The sequence below is a fragment of the Haliaeetus albicilla genome, chromosome 3 (genome assembly GCF_947461875.1).
Source record: "Haliaeetus albicilla chromosome 3, bHalAlb1.1, whole genome shotgun sequence".
NCBI classification, from domain to species: domain Eukaryota; kingdom Metazoa; phylum Chordata; class Aves; order Accipitriformes; family Accipitridae; genus Haliaeetus; species Haliaeetus albicilla.
This window is the reverse complement of record NC_091485.1, coordinates 26,103,140-26,127,428: the sequence shown is the minus strand read 5'-3', so window position 1 is coordinate 26,127,428 and position 24,289 is coordinate 26,103,140. Positions and strand designations below refer to the sequence as shown.

The window sequence follows — 24,289 nt, the reverse complement described above, 5'->3', positions numbered from 1 at the left end:
AGGGTTTTTAAGGCGACTTTCATGTTTATAAACTGCGTGGTTAACGCTTCCGCGCCCATACAAAGCCGCTGACCGGCTGCCGATGCAGCAGCCTAGGCGGGATTTTCCGTTCCGCAGAAGCACAGCAGCTTCGCGCTGACACCGGGCCGAGCTTCCCGCTGCCCGCCCGCCCGCAGGACAGGACGGCGCAGGACAGGACGGCGCAGGACGACAGGACAGCCCCGCCGCCGCCCCTGAGGCGCGGCCCGCCCGTGGCGTGAGGCGCGGCCCCGCCCCGCCAGCGGCGGGGGGCGGTGCCCAGGGGCGGGCCGGCGCCGGCGGTTGGCGGTTGGCGGCGGCGCGCGGGCGCGGCCCCCCCGCGCCGCTCCTCGAAGGAGCCGGCGGCACCTCCCGGTCTGAGGAGAGCGGCCCTTCCGGACCTGCGCGGGCACGGCTGCGGCTGCTTCCCCGCCTCCTCCTCGCCGCCTCTCCGTGCTGCGGCCGAGAGCCTTGCCGCCCTCCCGCCTGCGCCGCCATGGGGAGCCTGCAAGGCAGCCCCGGGCGGGGCGGCCTCGGCCTGCTCGTCCTCTTCTTTCTTCTGCTTCTGTCGCCCGTGGTGGTGAGTCCCTCCCGGGGAGGGTGCGGTGGGGTAGGCCGGGCCTCCTGGCACCGTCGGGAGGAAAGGCAGCGGCGGGTGCCCGCCGCGGGGAGCGGCGTCCCCCCGGCTGTTGCTTCAGGGCTGGGGGGAGCCGCGGTGACTCCCCGCGCTGCCTGAAGCCGAGGGTCTCCCGGGCGGGGGAGCTGGCTGAGGGAGGCGCCTGTCCCGCCGGCCGCCAGCTGTGGGTTAGGCCGCCGGGCTCGGGGCGGCGCGGAGCTGAAGCGTGGTACCGGCGTGTCCCCTCCTTGTCCCCGGTGGGGCTCTCCCTCCCTTTTCCCTCACCCCTCCACTCGGTGCCGAGCGGGACGGAGGCGGGGGCCGGGGTGAGGCAGGAGTGCGGGTCAGTCCGGTGACACGGCGGGCCCGCCTGGGAGCACCTGCGGCGCGAAGACGGGCGTGCTCGGGCTTAGCAAACTTCAGCTTGTGCCCGCACCTGGACCCCGGCTCTGGCGTACAGCGGCAGCTGCCCGGGATGCCGCGTTCCCGTGGTGTGTGCCCTGGTTATGCAATGCCCGATGCATGCGAGTAGCCGTGCGGTCGGTCACATGTTCGTGCAGAGGCTTGCGTATGTCCTCAGCGTCTGGTTCGGTTTGCTCAGCGTGTTTCTTATGCTAGGTGACAGCTTCCTGGAAGTAATAGTCCGTGTGTAGCAAGACCTGCATTTTATTGATGTGCAAATATTAAGACTCTCTGCTTTCTTAAAGTTAAGGACTAGAATAAGTTGGACTTCTTGATATTTTAGGAAAAATACTGTAAAACTGTCACTCCTCTCAGTTGTGTTTTGTTTATGCTGTAGTCCAGGATGGAAGTGAGATACTCCACATTCCTCGGGAGAAACAAGGAGTGTCTTGTGAGCCTTAGTGGTTTTTGGGTTGGTTTTTTTCCCCTCTCTCTAATCAACTTAGAAACATAATTTCTAGGTCAAGTTTTATGCTTAACCGTTTTTAAACTCACAAGTTTGTCATCCTGTGTGTGTGTGTGTGCTGAGGTTCTTCTGTTCTTATATCCTCTTCAAACAACTTCTTAAAGAGCTTGAACAGAAGACTAGGAATTCATTCTTCTATCACCACTGGCAAAGCTGGTTGTTTAGTAATGACTCATGATCTCTAGGTGGGCAGGTAATGGATTTCACACTTCACCAACTCTCCTTTATGTAATGTTTTTGGAGGGAGATGCCACCTTGTAGCAATGAGGTGTGTCCTAGGCCGGTAAGGAAATGACAAGATGCTTTCCTTTAGGTGAGAGAAGGATATTGAGCTAGAGGAGCTTGAAACAAGTTCCCCTAAGATTTAAGGGATCCTTGTAGAGGATGTGGCTTTGTGGTCCATGAGAAGTAAACACTGCAAAATTACTTTATCCATGCATGTTTCAGTTTTGTAATGTAAGAAGGTAAAACTTGAATTTTTTTGCCGTTAACTCTTACTTACAGCCTAACAAGTCACCAGGTGGACCTTGATATCTTTCAAAGAGAAGCTGGTCCTTCAGTTAGACTGACCCTATATAGTGTTAGATATGCAGAAAAGAAGCATTGTGAAGGTGAACCTGTTCTCTCCCTCAAGTGTACTGGTAGTGGGATGTTTTCATGCTTTCAGTTGTGGTGTGTATAAACCAAAGTGCCATATGTCATGCTACTTCTTTAAAAAGAAGTCAGTGGGCTAGAGTGGCATTTCAGTTTGCGATCCTTCCATTACGTATGCTTTCACAATGAAGTGTTCAGCCTGTATAGGATGTATCTTTCACTCTGAACAGTGCATGGTACCAGACTTGTGCCAGCTAACCCATTACTAGTTGATAGTTAACTACCCATTAATACCATCTAAGAACTACATTGAAGGTCTTGGATCCTTTAGTCATGTTTCTGAATATGGACTTACAGGAGGATGAAGTCTTGAAACTGTTCTTGTTCCCTTATGAACATCCTAAGGTAGTGGATGGCATCTTGTGTGCTTAATGGCAGCTGTTTCAGTTGATCCTTGTTGTTTATACTAAGTCACAAGCTGTCAAATTAGTGACTAAGCAAGACTGGACACAGGTTTCCTATCAGCAACTGGGATCCCAAGCTGTAGGATATATTTGAGTTTCTGAATTCTATGGGGAGGTGTTAATGGCAGGTGCTGCTCTGTCTCAAACTTGCCAAGTGGCCTGCAGTCCAGTGTTACCGACCTTGGGCACGAAGTTCTAAAATGTCTGTGTGGAGCAGCTTGCTTGGCAGGGCTGGCAATGTAGCTTCAGAACAAGACAGATACCACTGAAGTTACATCCTGGAAAATCAAGAGTGACTTGTTCATAGTCTTTCTGGACGGAAAGTGAGGAAGCCTTCTTAGAAGGGGAGAGATGACTGAAGGGAATGACTGGTAGATCTGAGTAGCAGTTTGCTAGGCAGTAGACAAAATCTAAGTGTTGCGCAGTATTATTACTATTCCCCTGCAGGGCATCAGAGCTATTTTGGTGCAGATGGCCTTAGTGGTAGACAGCTGCTAGTTAGGGGCCCTATGCTTTCTGATCATGCATGCAGTAAGTGTGTATTTTCCCAATAAATCATTGACAGCTAACACCAGCTTGCTCCCACAAATACTGAACTATTACCATTATTGCAACTTTCTCTTCCTACTTGACCTTGACTGTCCTGTGACAGGTGAAGTGTACTTGGATAGCTCCAGAATTGGGGCTTCCTTTGCCTGACCAGGGGTAGCTAATGATTTTTCTGTCTGAAAGGGAACAGTTCCCTACCTATGAGCAAAAGGAACAAGAGGAGCTTGGCCGACAAAGCTTGACTCTGAATTGGCTGCCTCTGAACAAGTTTCTGAAAGAGACATGGTAAAAGTAAGAATGAAACCTGTAAAGTTCCCTTTAGTCCGTGGATCTCCTCCTCTCACAGGGAGGGCTGTGAGGTAATGTGTAACTTCTGGGGCAGATCTGCCAGTTTGACCTGGTCACCTGTTTCCATAAACCAGTCTTGCCACTTATTAAGGGTAATGTGGTATTGTGTTTCCCTAGAACTTAATTTCTCAACCTAGTGGGCAATATCGACTATTAAGTGTGGTGTGGACTAGGTATTAAGAGAGTGGGGAGGGGAAGAGTATGTGATTTCCTGGAATCTTTCTTCTTGCCCTGCAAGATCCCAGATGTGCCATCCTAGATGAAAGAAGGGGAAATGGCTGTATCTGATGCTGGTGCCTTTTCCATACATAAGTAATCTTAATTTGGAGAGCCAAACAATGTTCACTTGTCATCTGGTATTTGCAAGACTACAAATAGTTGCTGTTTCTGTGTACAACATCATCATTGTTCTTTGTCTGTTTAACAGCTACATATTCATTGTTGGTGATGGCTAATGTTGCTGGAAGCATTGAAGATATTGATTTGTTTCAACATGAAGTTGAAGAAACTTGGACTGAAGTGAATGTGTTTATGATCTGTTGGAATGCTAGTTTTATTACAAACAAATGATAATGCCTGGGAACCAGAAAGCTGTAGTAGAACCTTTGTAGAACGTTAATAGTCATGAAATGCCCATACTTGCTCATGTGCAAGTTATTTCTTAGGGCTTCTGGAGCTCTGACCTGAGGTGAAATTGCTCTTCAAACAGAGTAAGTCTACCAGAAGTAGGAATACACTTTTCTGAACTCTGGGGATGTACTGAAAGCTAGTGTTAGTGTACTGCCAGATAGTTTCTAAGCTGTGCTGGGGGCAGGAGGGTATAGCCTTAATCTAGGGTTAGGTTGCTATTGCTTTGTCAAGTACTTGGGAAAGTCCCATTTTAAAATGTGGAGCACTTAGTAATGTGATTTTTTTTTTTTTTTTTTTTAAAAAGCCAAAACCCAATCCTGGGTTAGTCTTATGGAGTATCTTGCCTTGTTTAGAAGGCAGTTGGATTCACCACAGCATTTCTCTGTTAATTTTGGGGCTAGGAGGGCTTTCACTCAAGATGATTGTTCACCCACATCTTCAGTGACTTGAAAGTCTGACTCTGCCAGCAGTAGCTTTCTTCAACTATGACTTATTTACAACCATGCTTACTCATCCCTATCTCTTCCTACCACTATAGGAATGTTCCTCTGAAAGACTGGAAAGAGCAAAGTATTTGTCTTGTTCTGTAACTTAATCTAGTTTTTACTAGAGGGTTTTTGGGGGAAGAACTTCAGCTGTATCTTATTAGTGGTAATGGTGTAGTTACTTAGTTACTTGTAGTATCCCCAAATACTGTCTGAACCCTAGGAGACCAGCCCTCTCCCATATTTTGTGGCTGACTCAGTAATGAGCATGCTATTGACTTGTTAACGTGCAAGAGCTATGTTGGTGACTTTAGGCTTCTGACTTAAATGATTTGGTGTTTTTCAGGCTTAATTGACTTGGTTCAGCCACTGTAAATCAAAGATCACTGAAGCTTACCAGTTCAAGGAACAAATTCAGACTTTTATTAGTGAGATCCTGCTAGGTCATAGCATAAATATCTAATCTTAGATTGTCTCTGAAATCATGTTCTTGGTGTTAATACTAAAACAGAGTATTCAAACTTGCAGTTCTAGGTCTAAGTGCTCTTCCAGTAGTTAAAAGTAACTGATCTGTTCAGCTTTTCTAAACAGGCTGAAAGTTTGAGTGATAAACATGTTGATTTTTCCATTGTAGGTTTTTATCAATGTGGAACTTCAGTAATATGGTTCTAAATTCTTTTTTCAAATTACAAGTGTAAACTAACACTAGGCTGAAACATGTCATCTTGCCTTATTTTCTTGTGTGTTTAGCTGAATACTTTTTGGTGCATGACCAAGTGTTGTGTGCAAGTAAGTTGCTTTATGTTCTGTCCTGAAAATGATGGCAAAGAGCCTTCTAGGTAAATTTATAGACATAATACAGCTTGTATTTTACCTTGTATCTGTGTAGTTATAACCAAGGAAATGTTACCTTGAAACACAGACAACATTTTAAAAACAATAGAACTCTCAGTTGGCCTGATGTGATAGCTGAAATTTACTTTAAGTTTTCCTAGGTAAGAAATGCCCTGGTAAGTTTTTTGTAACTACCACACTTTCCACTCTGGAAGAAGCCAATTCTTTCTGAAAAGAGTAGGTTGATAATTTGGGGGGCTTTAAATATTAAGAAGTGTTAGATAACAAGACTTAATGAAGCAAAGAAAGTGTTTTTTAGAAAGCGTTCATAGAAAGTATGATTACAAACTGGTTCATAGAAAGTATGATTACAAACGGTTCTAGACTAAACATGGAAGCCAGCCTGATACTGAAGAAATGCCTAATTCTGTTCTCATGGGCGGTAGTAAGCAGCTCAAAATTCTTTGCCCTTTTGCAAGAATAGCAGTGAATCTCTGCTTCCTCTTGAAGAGACGATTAATTCACTTCTGACATTGGTACGTACAAACACTAAACCATCTTCTTTCCACACTAGTAGATTGTTTGCTATTGAAACTGGAGTATACAGGTGTGAGGAAGCAGAGGTGAAGATAGGGTATTCTGAATTTGCAGCAAAGAAGTGTTGACTTAGATTAATTTGATGCATGGACAAATTTCCAATGTAGTTTCTGTAAATAGTCTCCAAGTTATGGGAATTTAACTTTTTGGCTTATGCTGGTGTTAAACATTCAGTGCTTACAAGTGCAGTCTTAAGGGGTGCTTTCTAACTTGTGTGTAAGAATATGGTGATCCTTAGCAGCTAGTTACAAGATTAGCTAGAAGAAATGCTGGAGTAGACAAATGAAGTGGTGATCTTGAGTGGTACTTAAACTGACTTTTGGATCTGGATTATAGTGAGTAACTTTGAATTGGGCCATGTTAGCTAGGTTAAGTTAATGGGAAAACATTTCTAACAGGGTCAGATAAATTGGTGATGGTTATTGTCCTGATCAAAAAGTACATCAGTAATTCTTTTTTTTTAAAGAACTGTCAGCATTGTTCAGCACAACACATGTTGTGGAGGCATAATTCTGGGTAGCTCCTGGGTATTATGAACACAGCGTTTCAGGGACCTCTCTGATCAGTAAACAACATTATTCATGGTCAAGAACAAAGCGCAGCAGTCTGTCCTTGCAGCATAAGCACATGGCGTTTCTACAAATGCTAGGTCAAGGTTGTTCAGGAGATACAAATAGGTTGGTTATCTCTCAAACTGTACCATGCAAACTTATGATCAGAGCTGGCACAAGTGTAGTAAATGTTTGTGCAGTCTGCTTTCCACTTGCAGCCCAGGTGCATAGGGAAAACCTTGGAGCTGTCTTAAAGCTTTTGCTGTAAATAACTTGTTATTGCATTAAATGTTTTAATTTTCAGAATAAGTATTTTGGTTTAGCATTTCACATGTCTTGGTGTCAGCACAACCAAACGAAAATATAAGGCTCACAAGGTGCCATTGTCCTTTTTCAGTTCCCTTTATTTTATGCACATGATAAAGAACCTGTTTCTGAATTTTTTCAATAGTGCCTTAAGTTGAAACATCTTTAAAATGAGGCTTGAAGCTTTTTTCTTTTTACTTAGCACTGTAAGCCCATTTAAATGTTGCATGCTTAGGCTTGAAAGTGGTGATGGAGAGCATCCTTTGAGATTGTGACAATATATGGCATTCTATGGTGAATGCAGAGCTGTGAAGTTCTGTTTCAGAATCCTTTATGCTGATACCTCCTCAGTCTGTCACTGTAAGCGACTGAGTTTGCAAGAAGGATTAAAAGTTGGCAGGAGGAACTGAAATACTGCATATAAGCAATATTCTGCTCTCCATATACACTGACTCATGTTCTGAAGTGACAGTTTAACCCACTAATCGTATGCATTGTCTTGCATGAACAAATTTTCTACATCACCTTTTTCTGTTTGGAGGTGGTATTCAAGTACTGGTTTAGGTTTTTCTCGAGTAACTCTTATACTTGGTCTTAACTATAGACAGTCTACTTCCTATTTTGAGACTGGGCAAGGAAGGGTGGGGAGCTGAGCTGGACATCAGTGGTGATATGCACCATGTCAAAAACACATGCTTTTGTTAATTTGTGTTTTAGGTAGTACGTGCTGGTGTTTAAATTAGCAGGAATTTACCTAATCTGGATTGTAAATGACTTTTGGAATGGTAGCACCTAAACTCTACAAGAGCTGAGGAATTTGGCAACTATTCCTTGCAGTTAATCAGTTGTCTTGTGTTGATTAGGTACTTCCGCAATTGTGTGTCTGGTATGGGGAATGTGGAGTTGCTTCTGGAGACAAGAGATACAACTGTGCTTATGATGGACCACCAATAGCACTACCAGAGGATGGCTATGACTTAATGCAGGTGAGCTTCTTTTGGACGTCTGCTGCTAGAAATAATTCTCCTACACTTCAGAGTTCTGTATTGGGTTCTGTTGGACCTACACTATGACCTTTAGCTTTCTCATCCTAACTTGATGAGAAAGTGAACAGATTATCTCTGATTTCTCAGGTAGAGCTCATAGCCCCAACTGTGTGAAGGTAATATATGTCAGTTTCTGTTCAGAGATAAAGTCTCCAAAACCTGTGATTACAGGCTTTCACAAACATAACCTTAATTAAAGGATTGGTTCACTTTCCTGCATGTTTTCCTCACTGATTTGAGCACTCTTTAGTCAGACTGGGTTTTTTCAGGACTCTTCCAAACTATGATACATTCTGCAGTTATGCCATCCTGATCTCTAAAGGACAAGACTAAACTATGTTTTCCATCATCTGATCATTTCTGATATCTTCCTTAAATAGGAAGGCAGTAACTGTACTCATTCACATGGAGCAAACTTGGACAAAGTTCAGTCTCCTTAGCTGTGCCTAGTGTGAGACCATATTTCCTTATCTGGGCTTTGGCTGTCAAAGTGAACAAAACCATGGTCAAAATACAATTTGTGTTTTTGATGCACAGTATAGGATGATATTGCCAGACTTGTCTTCTGGCAGATGATAGTCAAAGCTTTAAAGTGTGAAATAGCTATTGAGTTAAACAGTGGTTTGGCTGGTGGTGGGAGTGACTTATGTAGGTGAGCTAATTACTGTTTTGTACTGTTTCTGAAGACTTAATGTACAGTTCTTGTATGTTACTATCGGTTATACTTGTATTAAATGCATTTGTCTCTTCTATAAACTGAACATGAAATAGCCCTTCCAGGTAATCAATGATTTTGTGGTTAGTGGCTTGCCTTCTGAGACTTCAAAATCTGATACTATCCAGAAGGCATACTAGAGGATAAGCTGCAGGAATACTTTCAACTTGGGTAAACATGTGTTGTCCCCTTACTCAGACTCTAAAATACCATTATCATTCTATATATAGACCCTGGTGACTAAAGATCATCTGAAGGAGCTTTAAAAAAAAAGGAAGTGATGCCTTGAATAAAAAGTTATTCTTTCCCTATTCTCTAAAGAATCTCGTTGACTAGACTGGTTTTTTTTCTATGCCTCTCCCACAGCACTAGCTAGTCTTCTGAAATATGCTGAGGCAGAACCCATAACTATAATGAGTTCTGAAGTCTTAAACATACTTTTCCTTCCTTTCCCCCTGATCTCAATACTGTTTTTATTTAAGGAACTCTGTCCTGGTTTATTCTTTGGCAATGTTAGCACTTGCTGTGATGTTCGACAGCTTCAGACTTTGAAAAACAACTTGCAGCTGCCTCTACAGTTTCTCTCCAGGTATGCTAATGAATGGCAAAGCAACTAGAGCTTTAATGTAATAAGAAAGCACATTAAGACTCTTCTGTTCCAATAGTCTTTAGAAACGGTGGTAATTTCATTTAAAGGCTTATTGGAGCAAGCTCTTGGAAAGACTTCCTCTTCCATATCGGGGGCTTTAATTTCATGAAACAACTACTTGCAGTCTGGATTGAGTTAGTTGGTAGAATAAACATTACCCAAGTTTGTCTCAAGCTATTGTATTTGTAACGAAAACTTCAGAAGAGGGTGACATAAAGTACTGTTCAGTCTTCTTGTTCTAACAGAAGTCTTCATGCTAGCAGCAGCTAAGTTTTCCTTCAAATTCTAGTCAAATTCTGCTTGTATCTGCTATTTGAGGTGAGCAATTTTGCTAGTGAATGATGTTGATGCTACTGATGAGTATTAAACAATTTTAAGCATCAACTAATGTTTTATTACTGATTAAACACTTACAGAATTTAAATATTTTGTTCTGTCACTGAGTAGAATGTTTACGCTTGCTGTGTAGGTCAAATCAGATATGCCTTGCATCTTTACCTCTTAATCTGATTACTGCATTGACTTTCCTACCCAGATGTCCCTCATGTTTTTACAACTTGATAAACCTCTTCTGTGAACTGACTTGCAGTCCAGATCAGTCTGACTTTTTGAATGTTACAAGCACCATACCTTATTATGATCCAATTTTAAAAGAGAACAGAAGTAGCATTACAGAGCTGCAGTACTTTATTGGAGAACGCTTTGCAAATGGTGAGTAAACAGAGTGTTAATTTACCTAGGCTTTTGTCAAGGTAACAAGACCAATACTTTCTCAGGAAGAGTTGGGAGGGGGAAACATCTCTCCGACTGTCTTCTGATGTTTGAGGCATCAAATAGGTACCAGTAGGTTCCCCTTGAAACTGCTGGAACACTAACCTCTGCCTGGGTAGGAGATGTTACACTGACACTATTAATAGTGGTTTTGAAGACTCAGCTGAGACTGGACTTCTATAGATATGGTTAATAGCTCATAACCATGATGCCTAACTTCAGAAAAACAAAGCTGTTGCCAAATACTGAATGTGGAAAGCCTGTGTGATATTAAAACTGTCTAGCAAGTACGATAGTAAAGTTTGTACATAGTGCACTACAATGGCTCTCTGTGAGGTACTCGCCCCTCTTGAAAGGGACTGTTCTAATCCTTTGTCAAATCCAAAGTTGTTTTTTCTAAGAACAAACAGATTTGGGTTGTATTTTGGTTTTATAGCGAACTTGAAGTATTAGCTCGGTCTTTATAGACTTTGTGCAGTAACTTTTAATCAAGTTATGAGACGCCTGAAAGTCATATATGGCCTACAGGTCAAAAGTACCTTAAATATTTGTCAACTTCCTCTGAAAGGAACTTTATATTAAGTACTGTTCCCTCTTAAACAGTAAAGTAGGTTCTAGTGTACTGCAAGTAGGCCACCTGAATCTGCATTAAGATAGCTGTAACAAAGCATTGTAACCTTGAATACTGTAAATACAACCGAAAGCATTATTTCACTATCTTAAGATGTTTCCTCTTGAAAGCTATGAGCATGTTCTTAGAACTCTGAGTCTGTAATTATTGGAAATACTTGGAATGCTCACATAAATTACAACATTGGTTTAATGACTCTTCTGTCTTCATACACTCTTCCTAGCAATGTATAATGCCTGCAAAGATGTGGAGGCTCCATCAAGTAATGTTAAAGCACTGGGGCTGCTGTGCGGGAAGGATGTCAAGGACTGCAATGCAACCAACTGGATTGAGTACATGTTTAGTAAAGACAATGGACAAACTCCTTTCAGCATTATTCCTATCTTTTCAGGTAAGAAATTGAACAGTCCTTGCCTTTGAAGCTTCTGTCAAAGGCTGTGTGCTATAGCTAGTGTATTCATTTGTTAAACAGCTGCCTAGCAATGAATGTCTGCAGTCAGAGGCTTTCAAAGCAATGTAAGCTAAACCAGTTATCTTTTTTTAATTTCTGCTTGGAAGTCATACTTTGTGCTTGCTTTGTATGCAGCTTCTTGCTGTATAGATCTCAGACTCATTAAGGGATGGACTGAGCTTAGGCAACTGGACAGCTTGTATTCCTTGGGAAACTAGGACAAGTACCCTGATCCTTTAGGATTTCTTTGTAAGGAAGTTGTTGCACATTTCACAGTCTGAACAGATGAAGGGGATGACAAATTGTTGCTGGGATGATAGAAATATGTGCTTATTAGTTTTATAGACTGAAGTGTTCTAAAACATGACCAGTTATTTAGTTGACAACTGTAAATAGTCATTACCTGCTATGGAAAAGGCAGTGGCTTCTTCAGCTATAACACCAAGAAAAGCTACTCTTTATAGAGGCTACAGGCTTTCATATAAAGGGTTAACTCATTTAACTGGGAAGCTTCTGTTTTGAAGTTCTGAATTTTTACCTGGGCTCTGCAACTTCTGATTTGTCATAGATGCTCCTGTCCGTGGCATGAATCCTATGAACAATGCTACCAAAGGCTGTAATGAGTCTATGGATGATTCAACAGGACCATGCAGCTGTCAGGACTGTTCAATTGTTTGTGGTCCAAAACCTCAACCCCCTCCATTGCCTGCTCCTTGGCTTTTGTTTGGTTTGGATGCTATGTATGTCATCATGTGGATCTCCTACATGGGATTTCTACTCATATTTTTTGCACTAGTTTTTGGAGTCTGGTGTTACAGGTAAAGCATTCAAAATGCTCGGCTCTGAAAGTCACTTGCCTTTTCCCTGAAAACTTCCTTTGCCCAGCACAGAATGCTTATGTCTCTACTTCCTCATCCAGCCGAAAGTCATGTTCTGTGGCAGATGCTTATACTTACAGGGAGTGTTCTAACACCTAAACCCATGTGGTAGAAAGTGAGTGCAGAAGTCGGTTTAGTTCATGCGCAACTGATGGCATCCCTAGCTACAGGATCAAATACACAACTCTACAACTTTAATAAGCAAGAACTTGAGAGTATGAAGAAGTCTGGGGAAATGCATAAAAGTTTGACTTGAAGATAATGGGATTGTAGGAACTCAATTCAGAATCATTGGGAGAGAGCAAGATCTAGTATTGGCAGCCACATGCAATCATAATGTAGTTTTCCTGCAGGCTAATACTTGTAACAAAACAATCACTGTCCTATTGCAAATTAAGTCATGAATACTTAGTCTCCTGTTTTGAAAAAAAAAACAAACTAAACAAAAGCTGAGCTTCCAGTAATTATAGCATTTTGTAAAGTAAGGAGTAGCAAGGCAGCTTCTCTGTGCTATGTGATATTTGCTAGTAAAGAGCACAAGTAGCTGTAGCTATAAATGCTTTGGTGTGGGTGTGCTAGCAATCTGGAGCAGTGGAAACCTATTAATATTTCTTAATAGCATTTTCCAGAGGCTTCCACTAGCTAATGTCCTTAAGTATGGTGGCACTTTTCAGTACAACTTTAATATTGTTCAGTTATGACCAGGAATCTGAAATTGCTGTGTAATAAGAATTAAATCTGTGTAGAAGAGGATAGTGGGTGCAACAAACTTATGACACGCTCAGCAGTCTTATCTTACTGGGCAACATGCATAGTAAACTACATGATATGGTAGGGGTGTTTGAGATGTCTGGTTCATAGCCCAAAACATCCTGCCATAATTGGAGGTCTGATTAGATTACCATGAGGAGGCTGTTGAACTTATCTTCTGCTCTGGGTATCAGGAATGAGTATAAGCAATATAGGTCTGTCATAAGTGTTCTATGCTATAACTTGCCTGTCTTCAGGACAGGAAGAAAGTACCTTATTTTCCTTTTTCCTCACTTCTTTTCTTCAGGCTAAGTAGGTGTAACTTAAGCAGTTTGACTAATGAAGTAAAATATTTCTAATGTAGAAATCTCTTGCAAATGTTAGCACTCTAAGTTATGATCAGTTTAAAGAGATTCCCTGTGCTGTTAATGCTACTGATCTTCTAAATATGAGTAAAGAATGTGTGCTTTATCCAAGCTGGAGAAGTTTAAGACAGCTGATGTGGCTGTAAGATGTTCCAAAGGATCATAAAGCTGGAGATTGCTGTTCTTGAGTGGATGGGTGTAGGGGAAACATGATGCCTATAGATTCTGGAGGAGTCAAATATCAAATTTATTACTAGCATTGGACTCCATTCTTACTGTACAAACCCCAAAAGATACCTTATTGGGGGAGCAGGGTAACATAGCCTTTTGTCTTGCAGGAGGCGGCACTTTGTCTCAGAGTACACACCAATTGACAGCAATATAGCCTTTTCTGTGAATTCCCATCGTGACAATGGTATGTCTTGGATAAGAGCAATAGAATTATTAGAAACTCAGCTTAAGTGCATCCCTTTCCTGCGGATGGGCTCTGGAATTTTAGCTTTGTTGGGCCATATAATCCATTCTTACAGGTCTTTATTTCACTCTTTTGGCCAGTATCTCTCTTTTAGAGTAGTACTTAACCCTATTTTGCTGGATGCTGATAGCCCTGGGTGCACAGTTTATGGATCTAGTAATGCTAATCAGAAGTTCTGGAGTGCTTTGTAGCTGGGGGCGGAGGGGGCAACCTGATGCTAAAATCAATTTAATCATGTTCTGACCCATCCATGCATGAATCTATTCAAAGCATGTCATGAAAGAACTGTATTTTAATTTGTGTAGCAGCTGAGATGTAGCTCATTTTAATGCTTATGTATCTTTTAGCTGCTTCCTATCTTTATTTGCTGTGCCTGCTGTTGTCAAAGACAACCTTACATTAGAAGGGGCAGTGTTAGGTACAAGCTGGTTTGTGCCACCTTGATCTCAGCCAAGGATTGGCCCCTGGGTCTGACTGTCAGTGTAGACATAGCTTCTGGTGCTTACTACAAACAGAGCTAGAATAAAATTTCATCTTTCCTAGTGGACTTCAAGAAAATGCTGCTGCTTAACTGACTTCTCAAACATTTACTGTTTACTTCTTGCTCTCACAGGGAAAATTACCTGTGGTGAAAGGCTTGGTGAAAGGTTTGAGAATGGCCTAAGGATGACATTCACATCATGGGGGGCTTTCTGTGTCAGAAATCCACGTCCTGTTATCCTCTTCTCTGTGGTCTTCATTGCAATGTGTTGCTCAGGCTTCATATACGTTAAAGCAACTACAAACCCTGTAGATCTCTGGTCAGCCCCAAGCAGCCAAGCTCGCAAGGAGAAGGAGTACTTTGACACACACTTTGGGCCTTTCTTTCGTACTGAACAACTTATTATTCGAGCACCAAACAGCCATCCAGACACCTATTCGCCTTACCCATCAGGAGCAGATATACCTTTTGGGCCTCCACTTACTAAAGACATTCTCCATCAGGTAACTGGGACTTTCCAAGAGCAAAGATGTAGACATACCTAACAGGTATAACCATATGGAGTTGGCTTCCATCTGTAATGCCATGTGTCCAACAAGACAGTCACTAGATACTCATATTAAACATTTTAGTCTTACTATAAAAGCTTTTTGCTGAAAACCTTTCTGTTAGAAGTAGACTTGCAAGCTAAGTTCCAGTAAGTATTCTTGGTGTGAACATGGACATAATAAGTTTAGTAACATGCTCTTATTGATATGTGCCACTGTCCCTGGAAACTTACAGGGTTATTACATGCACTTGAGTCCTGTCTTGCAAGGGAAATGCTTTCTTGTGCTGCTCTTAAACTATGGTTTGGTTTGTTTTTTCAAGGTACTGGATTTGCAGGATGCTATTGTCAACATAACTGCTTCTTTTGACAATGAAACTGTAACGCTGAAAGACATCTGCCTGGCTCCTCTTGCTCCCTACAACAACAACTGCACTATACTGAGTGTACTCAACTACTTTCAGAACAGTCATTCTGTTCTGGATCATGCTATTGGGGATGAGTTCTTTGTCTATGCTGACTACCACACTCACTTCTTATACTGTGTTCGGTAAGCAGTTTGAAAAAACGTGTAACTGTACTGTAGGCCAGCTAGGTCTTTGTCTTGCTGGGAAACAAAACTAGCTAGTTCTCACTCCCCCCTTGAACCTTTTCCTACTCCTTTTTAAAAAAACTCACAATACTATGTGGAACTGCAGATTAGTATAGGTTGCTTGTGTTTCTGTGTCTTAGTACTTCAGCAGGAGTTACGTTTTGATCAGGTTTCCAGTTAAGCTTGGTTTGGGGCAGACACTGGCTCTGGTATAGCTTAAACATGTTTCAAACGCTTCTGAGAAGTAGAGTTCTGTAACAGAAGACTGTTTCTAAACTTTCACTTCAGTTTATAGTTCAGTTGGGTAGAAGCTACTCCTTGTCTTGGAAGCTATAAGGAAGACACCTTTAAAACTGTAAAGTCAAAGCAAATGTAGCACAAGGACGATGTATCACTAGCAGTCTTATCTTGTTTCTCTCTTGGTAATCAGTTAACGCAACAGCTTTTTACTTTTGTCCTGTGGTGCTGTGCATCAGTAGTCAAGCAGAAGCTAACAGTTATTTATTGCTGGTGGTCTCTTTAGGGCTCCTGCATCACTGAATGACACAAGCTTGCTTCACGATCCCTGCTTAGGAACATTTGGTGGACCTGTATTTCCATGGCTCGTGTTGGGAGGATATGATGGTAGGTGTCAAAACAGTATTGTCGTTTTAAGTCTTCAGAGTACATACTTGTGTGCTGTCTTTTGCACTAAAGGTGCATTCTTATTAACACAGATATTTAAATGCACTCCAGAGAAACTGGAGTTTTGTTAAACTTTCTACAAGTAAGAATATTCTAAATAACTTTTCAGTAGATCAGTTCTGAAATTGGAGGCAGACTACTCTGGAAGTGCAAAGTGCAAGCAGTCTATTACTGGAACGTACTAGCTTTGTTGACAAGTATCCAAATATTCAGTCTGCTTTGGGCCTGCTAAAGGATCTCTAGTTTCTGGAGACTAGATAAAGATATGAAGTATCTCAAGTTGATATGCTGGGATGTGCATGTATTTTGCTTTTGAGTTAGAATACTAAGTTTTGTCACTGATCTGACAAAGCAGTTGAGAAAAGATTAAGGTGTTCACAAAGGAGATCCTTCCATAATTATTCTGAAGCCAGAATTTTGTTCAAGCAATTTATCCAATTAAATATAACTTGATAGATACATCAAACACAAATGTATTAAAACAGGCCTTGAAGGCAGGCACTTCTTGATTAAACTGTAGGGTTTTTGTACTTGCTTTGAGAAAAATCTAAGAATGCAAGAGGCACAGTATTTAGGAAACCACATCCTGTTTCTCATTAGATGGAAAGTCATAAGCACTGGTTATATAGTAGCCCCTTGTCTAACCATGCAACAACTTAATATCAGAGTGCCATGAACATGGTAAATAATGAATAATTACTTTTGAGTACAATCTGGAGTGCTTATCAGCTTCTATTCTTATTTCAGTAGTGTGTTTGAGAACTCAGTGTTGTTAAACAGATTACATTTAATGGAGTTGTAGGGATGGGATTGCTTTGGACAATACTCATTTTAAACTTAATTGTACCTGCCTATACTGGAATGTAAGCTCCATTTCATAATGCCTGACAATTTTTTTCCTACTCCATAGATGATAACTATAATAATGCTACAGCTCTTGTTATTACTTTTCCTGTCAACAACTACTACAATGACTCAAGAAAGCTAATGAAAGCCTTGGCGTGGGAAAAAGAGTAAGTAGGCTTCCTCTATTCTGAAATGCATACATTACTTTCATGTATCTACATTTAAAGCTGCTTTAAAAACACCTGTACTGTACTGGCAATTTTTCAGTATAACTACAGGGATGTTTTGAGAGGCAGCAACCGGGTTGAGGACAGACTATACTGGTCATAAGACTTTCACTTTATCTGGTGTACTTCATTTGCTTTGAGGTAGATTCTAGTCTTGTCAGTGACTGTTTAGTAGTACTTGCTGATATGTAATTCTAGAAAGGATTTGATATATTTTACTTTGGCTAGAATTACACAGGTAGACTCTTCAATCTACTGGACTGTTAACAACCAGTGGAAACATCCAGCATTATCCTACATTTCTTAAACTTTAACTTTTAAAAACATCTTCCAGATGAGGATCTAAAGCTTTCACACCCTTCACCATCTTGAAGAGCTGATGTTGGCTTACACAGGCCAACTGCTCTGGCTAACAGTTCAGATAAAAAATACTGTACTAGGAAGTCTGAGACTAAGTACATGTATAACTAGTGTCTACCTGTGTCACAAGCACCTCTCTTCAGTTAGGGGAACTGAAATAAGGGCTAATAAATTTTTCAAGTCCTGTAAGCAAGGTGCAGTCATATTTCATGTGTGTACTTCTAGGTCTAGCTTTGAGGAAAATTGTACTTACACTTTGAAATAGCTTACGCTTATGCAAGATATCTGGTTGTCCTCAAACTCTGGAGAGAACATGGGAAGTATTTCAGCATAGTGCATTTCTAGTGCTTGGAGCAGAGTTCTAGGGGTGTGTAGCCAGCATCCCTTTTTTTAAAAATGAGGAGGGTGTCTCAAAGTACTGTCTGGCCACAGTGTGCTCTTGTACCACACAGATGATTTAAATTTGCCTTCAACAGACTTCTAAGTATTTCTAATACAAAATGTTTTATCTTTTAAAGTGTGACTGACTTTTTTTTTTTAGGTTTATTAACTTTTTGAAGAACTATGATAATCCAAACTTAACTATATCATTTTCTGCTGAACGGAGTATTGAAGATGAAATCAATCGTGAAAGCAACAGTGATATTGGCACTGTGTTGATAAGCTATATTGTAATGTTTGTGTACATCTCCATAGCTTTGGGACATATCCAGAGCTGTAGAAGACTGCTGGTATGTGTATAGTTGTCATTGCTATAAACACTGAAGCTACAGCTTGCTGACTAGTTTTTCGTAGCTTTAAGTGACTTAAATATTTTTGCAGAATGCTCATACTCAATCTTGTCCTAAAGCATTGAGTTCCCCTTGGGTAGGAGCTAAGGGGGGCATTGTCCTTGTCACACTTGACAATTCATGTGTGCTTCATAGCCTCAACTAAGTCTGTTTTCACTTGAAATGCACAGTTAAGTTTATGTATGTGGATCTTCAAAAGAACCAGAAAAGTAAGCTTTCTACTAACTACGCTAAATGTCAGAATATGTTTTTACCTTTGCTATAATCTGTCCTGTGTGATGAGCTGGTTTTGTTGACAGACATTACAAATTTTTTAGGTGGATTCAAAGATCTCCCTGGGCATTGCAGGCATCCTGATTGTACTAAGCTCAGTGGCATGTTCTATCGGCATTTTCAGCTACTTCGGAATCCCACTGACACTGATTGTGATAGAAGTAATTCCCTTCTTGGTGCTGGCTATTGGGGTGGACAACATTTTCATTATAGTCCAGACGCTTCAGGTATATATTCTTTCATATGGACTTTTCTAAATGTAGGCTGTTAACTTGGAGCAGAAGGTCTTCTGCATTCCAGTGCTCAGCCCAGTCTGAGCAGCTCTGGACTCTCACAGGATATATAGTGATCTTGAAGAGAGCCAAGACTTTTATGTACATTCCTCCCTGCATTGCCTGTGCCCTCCGCCCCCCCTCCAAAAAAAGTAAAATTAATACACCTGCTTTTTCTTACTGCTAGTTGATATCAGGCTCATTTAACATAGTTTCTGGCCCATATTATTCATTTGTACATCATTAGTATATTTTTAACATCCTTCTCTGGTAGTTGTAGAACTTGACTACTGTTTTGATCACTTGTACTTTTCGTGTATTGTGAGCAGTAATCATGGATTAAACTACATGCTTCAGACCAGGGACTTTGACACTAAGTCTTGGTGGGTAATCAGCTTTCTGATTTGACAGGCTCAATAACCCACTGAAACTGGCACTGCCTCTGGTAAGTGTGTGGTTTTGGCTGAAGTACTGAACTTAGTACTGTATCTTAAGTTTGAAGCAAGGCAACAGGGGACGTTCATGCTCCTTTTGTATTAGGGAATCTCTGTTTTCTTTATCTAACTCACATTAATGCAGTGAAAATAATAAAAGATAGTTTTGGATGTTTGAAAGTTTGGGGTTTTTTTAAGCCATATGACAGCACTTTCTAAATTGTGTGATTCCTAATTATAATAAATCATTGCCTTAAAACAGAGAGATGAGCGCCTTCAGGGTGAAACTCTGGATAAACAGATTGGCAGAGTCTTGGGAGATGTGGCACCCAGTATGTTTCTCTCGTCTTTTTCGGAGACTGTGGCATTCTTTCTTGGTAAGACTTCTTTAATATTTGAAGATAAGGGCCTTATACCTGCATACTGCAAGAATAAATGCAAAACTAGAATATAAAAACAAAGCAAGAATTTGTAGAGGAAGTTTATCTTAGTTGTTCATTGCTGTAATCAAGTTTATTTGTCCTCTGCTGAGTATAGGTATTGTAGTACTTTAAGAGACTGGCACAGTTAAAAAGATGTAGTTCTGAATTTGTCAAGCTCTTAGGCTTGAATTGGCTGGAGGTTTTACTGATTTGTAGTGACAGTCAAGTCTAAATTTGACCTTAGTAATATATCAAATATCAGGGCGTATTAGCTCCTACATTGTATTCGGTCATCTTGCCCCTGCTTGGAAAAACACCCCTATGACAGATTATGTTTGAGGCTCACTCTTGCAGTATGTGTTAGAGGCATATCTTATGTTGTTACCCTTCAAGTATAAATTGGCCTTCTTTCATAATAAACTTACTTACTTGGAGTGTAATTTGCCATTGATTCAACTTGCATTGAGTAGCTTAATATTGAAGCAAGATTTGCTTGACAGCATTCCTTAACTACCCTCTCACGCAGCCTGCGCAAGATTAATAACTTTGGAATTGAGAAATGTCTTAAAGCTAGTCACTTTTTTGCACACCCTTAATGCTGTCAAACAGGTCAAAGACAGCAGTTGTAGCCAGGTTCATATCAGCTGTTTTCTTTACTTTGAAGAGAAAGGCTCTTTGTCCTAACACTTAAATTGGCTATCTGTCTAGAAAATGCTCATGCATTTCTGAGAGAAGGGAGCTTGCTTGTTTAACAAACTGGGTCACTTCCTTCAGGGACACTGTCTACGATGCCAGCGGTTCGCACATTCTCCCTTTTTGCTGGAATGGCTGTGCTCATAGACTTTATTCTTCAAGTCACTTGCTTTGTAAGTCTCCTGGGCTTGGATATTAAGCGTCAAGAGGTGAGTATTAAATGCACTTGTAACTGCAGTATGATACAGATGGCATCTTTTGCAGAACTGTACTAAATCTGGCATTAATCAATTTTCAGAGGAATAGACTGGATATTCTGTGTTGCATCAAAAGCAATGAAGAAATGAGTGGAGTTCAACGTTCTGAGAGCATCTTATTTCTGTTCTTCAGAAATCTGTATTCTCCATATCTGCTTAAGGATTGGATGAGACCAATAGTAGTATGTATACTTTGTGTGCAGTAAGCAGTCATCTAAACTTGAGCAAAAGCATAGTGAGCCTGACGGTCTTGTACTGAAGAAAAATCTTCAACACAATGGAACAAATGAAGCTTCTAGGATTTTTGCTTTCAGCATTAGTATTGGAATGAGCTTTTCTAACTGCAAGAGTATTTCTAGTAAATAAGAGGTTTGACCTTGGATTGTCTAAGGCCCAGATTTAAGAGTTGCATTACTGACAGTTGAATCGCTTTAGGCATATGTAAAAAATCAGCACATATTGGCTCCTACAGGTGTTGCTGAATCTGTGATTCACTTTGAGGTTACTGTGCTTATTTACAGAAGGTGTTTAGCATATCTTTCACTGCTGCCTTCTAAGTATAAATTTTCCCTTATGGCAGCAAAGGGAACTCTGAGTAGCTAGGTTTTACTGCCACTGTTGTACTAAGCCTGGGTAGCATACTTAAGCTAGAGCCTCTTTATATGGTTCCCATTAACTTAGTAAGTTACTTCTATTGCTTGTTGTTTCTGTACTGTTCTCACTTCCCTGAATTTGCTTTTTTGCAGATAGCAGTGTTCGTGGGTGTTCTGTCATTCAGTACAGCAGTTATACACAATGTAGAGATTGGACTGGATCAGTCTCTCTCAATGCCAGATGTAAGTTGTAAGATCATGTTGCTCTTCAGCAATTTGTGGCTGAATTGAAACCTTGATATCTTGCTGTGCTACCTCAACATTATGTAATAGTAACTCAAAGCTTTCCCTTTAAGGACTCCTATGTAATGGATTACTTCAGCCAGCTCGGCAAGTACCTGCATGCAGGTCCTCCTGTCTACTTTGTCTTAGAAGAAGGGCACAACTACACATCTTTGGAAGGGCAGAACATGGTCTGTGGTGGAGTGGGATGTAATAATGATTCACTTGTCCAGCAAGTCTTCAATGCTGCTGAAATTGGTAGCTAGTAAGTCTTTCATGCTTTTCTCTGCATAATCACATGGAAGAGAGGTAGCTGACCAGTGTGTCCTTTTAATTTAGTTCAGGCTCAGCTGTTGATTGTACAACTGACACTCTGTTGTACTTGCTTTATACTGTGGTTTTGGTGGGTGGGGTGGGGAGAAGCTGTGGTAGCCTCCTAGAATGAGGATAAAAACTGTCTGGACTGGACTGGTGAGATATATTGATGTACTTGGGTTTGGAAAAGGGGCTTGATCCTTCAAGAAATCTGGGAATGGTAGGAAGAAAAACTCATGAAAACCCCTGTGTGGTTAAGCTCTCCTGGAAAATGACTTGCATGCTCAGCTTCTAAACTTGGTGGATAAAACTCGTCTAGCCTAGCAAGGCTAAGCAGGAATTGTATCTGGAGTTCAGTAGCTAACAACTGAAGAAAGTCTATTCCCGATTCCTTCCACTGTAGTTCAGTGGTTTTGCTTCAGCCTAGCTGATGGAGGAGCCTTGCTTGAAAACTGAGGCAACAATATCTGGAATAGGATGGTCATAGAGTGGACAGGGAAACAAAGCTGAGCTTGGCAGTGGAACTTGAATGCAAGGAGGAAGCTCCTGCTGTTTGCTAGCTGCAGTGTTACAAGCAAGACTGGCTCTGGGATTGGGGTGCTGGAGCAGGGGACTACAGAGAGCTAAGTAGCTTGGACCAGAATGAGTTGACATGGTGTAGGCCAGCACTGGAGAGATCAAGGGATGTGTTCTGGAGTGAAACATAAAAATTACTGATGATGGATATGTTACATTATTTTATTAGCACGAGGATAGGCTACGCCCCATCATCCTGGATTGATGACTACTTTGACTGGGTGAAGCCACAGTCATCCTGTTGCAGAGTCTACAATACCACTGGACAGTTTTGCAATGCTTCAGGTATTAGCATCCATCTTGTTGCTAGGGGATTAGCTTGGTTTATAAGTTTCACAGCCAAAACATTTTATTGTGGTATGAGTCAGGTGAATAGCTTTTCTTACTGTGAGCAGGCACCTCCTGAGTTGCCCTCTAATTTGTTTAAACTGCTGTTTGAGTGAATTTAAATGTTCTGCTGGAATGCTGCAGGTTGAAGACAGCCTATCTAGACAACCAATGTAATGACTATTCAAAAAATAACTCGTTTTAACAATTTTGATCCTTCTGCTGGTTTCATTAGAGCACACAAACTTAATGCTCTTTGTTCGGATCCTTCAGTTTGGTATAATTCTCATTGGGTCTAATGTAGATAGTGCACTAAGTAACTGAGTTCTCTAGTAGCCCTTGCCTTAGTAGTAATAAAAAATAAAGGACTACAAATTTTATACAGAATTTCAGGGCTGATCAGCAATTTCATCAATGGAAATGCCTCTTTATGGAATTGTATCCTGTAGTATTGCAAGTCAGAAGCTGCTAATGTTATGACAAAGAATACTTGATCCTGTAGCTGACCTTGGTCCTGTATTTCTTCAGTCACTGATCCATCCTGCACTCGTTGTCGACCACTGACTCAAGAAGGCAAGCAGAGACCACAGGGCAAAGACTTCATGACATTTTTGCCAATGTTCCTATCGGACAACCCTAATCCTAAATGTGGCAAAGGGTAAGAGCTATATTCTATATATATTGCTTAGACCAGTATGTCAAAGGTATTTGCTCTGGAAGTGTGACTTTTTTATGTCTGCAAGGTTGGATATCTAATGTCCTTCTAAAAGTCATACAAACATTGACATTTCACCTGTTCTATAGTATTTTCTGGAACAAAAGTGGGAGAACAAACGCATAATCAACTGAATGGAACAGCAGCTTTCCCCTGTACAAAGAGAAACAACTTCTGTTGTCAGTCTGTTCTAGTATATCCTGTGCAATCTTGAAATGTATTGTGCCCTGAAGCTTTTATCAGTTTTGGAAACTCTTAGAAACAAAATTAGAAGTTATAAAAGCTAGTAAATGTGAATGGTTATCACTGATATTGACATATAAAATGTTACTATGTTTATATAGAGGACATGCTGCATATAACTCTGCTGTCAACTTTATACACAACAAATCTGATGTTGGAGCTACTTATTTTATGACATACCATACTGTACTGAAAACATCATCTGATTTTATTGATGCTATGAAGAAAGCTCGGGTTATAGCAGATAACATTACCGAAACCATGGGCATCAAAGAGAAGAGCTACCGGGTGTTTCCTTACAGGTATGTTTAGATCTTTCTTACCTTAGTGACAAATACACAACTTGGAACTGAGAAAAGGTACTGGCTAATAACATCTTAGACTTGAGTCTTGAGGTTTTGTCTAGCAGGAGGTAATATAGAGATTCTGGAATGTCTAGTAAAGCCTCAAAAATACAATTTAGATCACAGCACTAGCTTTTTACTGTGGTTGATTACTAACTTAAATCAAGAAACCTGTCCTCTGCTACAAAGGTTGAAGCTCTGGCTTCAGCTCTGGCACTTCCTAGCTTTCATAGCAGGGTTTAATAGTTCTAACTTAAGTAGATATGTTGACCTGGGTCGTTGCAAGCTGTAACATGAATGTATTGCCTTCAAACTTAAGTTATTCAAACTTAAAGCAAAGGCAGCAGTGATGTCCAGTACTGCT

General features: G+C 40.9%; 1 protein-coding gene across 2 annotated transcripts in view; it reads left to right on the top strand.

Moving 5' to 3' along the window:
- The first annotated feature begins 439 nt into the window (after positions 1-439).
- NPC1 (NPC intracellular cholesterol transporter 1) overlaps positions 440-24,289 on the top strand; it is a 27,838-nt gene continuing 3,988 nt past the window's right edge. The window contains exons 1-21 of one of the 2 annotated variants that reach the window (XM_069779169.1): positions 440-598; positions 7,784-7,906; positions 9,164-9,270; positions 9,866-10,041; positions 10,956-11,123; positions 11,752-12,001; positions 13,515-13,591; positions 14,265-14,635; positions 15,003-15,229; positions 15,795-15,895; positions 16,866-16,968; positions 17,930-18,119; positions 18,497-18,679; positions 19,421-19,535; positions 20,355-20,482; positions 20,572-20,712; positions 21,277-21,366; positions 21,480-21,670; positions 22,466-22,581; positions 23,152-23,281; positions 23,683-23,883. In XM_069779169.1, the coding sequence (XP_069635270.1) occupies positions 515-598; positions 7,784-7,906; positions 9,164-9,270; positions 9,866-10,041; positions 10,956-11,123; positions 11,752-12,001; positions 13,515-13,591; positions 14,265-14,635; positions 15,003-15,229; positions 15,795-15,895; positions 16,866-16,968; positions 17,930-18,119; positions 18,497-18,679; positions 19,421-19,535; positions 20,355-20,482; positions 20,572-20,712; positions 21,277-21,366; positions 21,480-21,670; positions 22,466-22,581; positions 23,152-23,281; positions 23,683-23,883 (3,272 nt within the window). In that variant the 5' untranslated portion in view covers positions 440-514. The remainder of the gene's footprint in view (positions 599-7,783; positions 7,907-9,163; positions 9,271-9,865; positions 10,042-10,955; positions 11,124-11,751; positions 12,002-13,514; positions 13,592-14,264; positions 14,636-15,002; positions 15,230-15,794; positions 15,896-16,865; positions 16,969-17,929; positions 18,120-18,496; positions 18,680-19,420; positions 19,536-20,354; positions 20,483-20,571; positions 20,713-21,276; positions 21,367-21,479; positions 21,671-22,465; positions 22,582-23,151; positions 23,282-23,682; positions 23,884-24,289) is intronic. The other variant, XM_069779168.1, reaches the window with a different exon arrangement.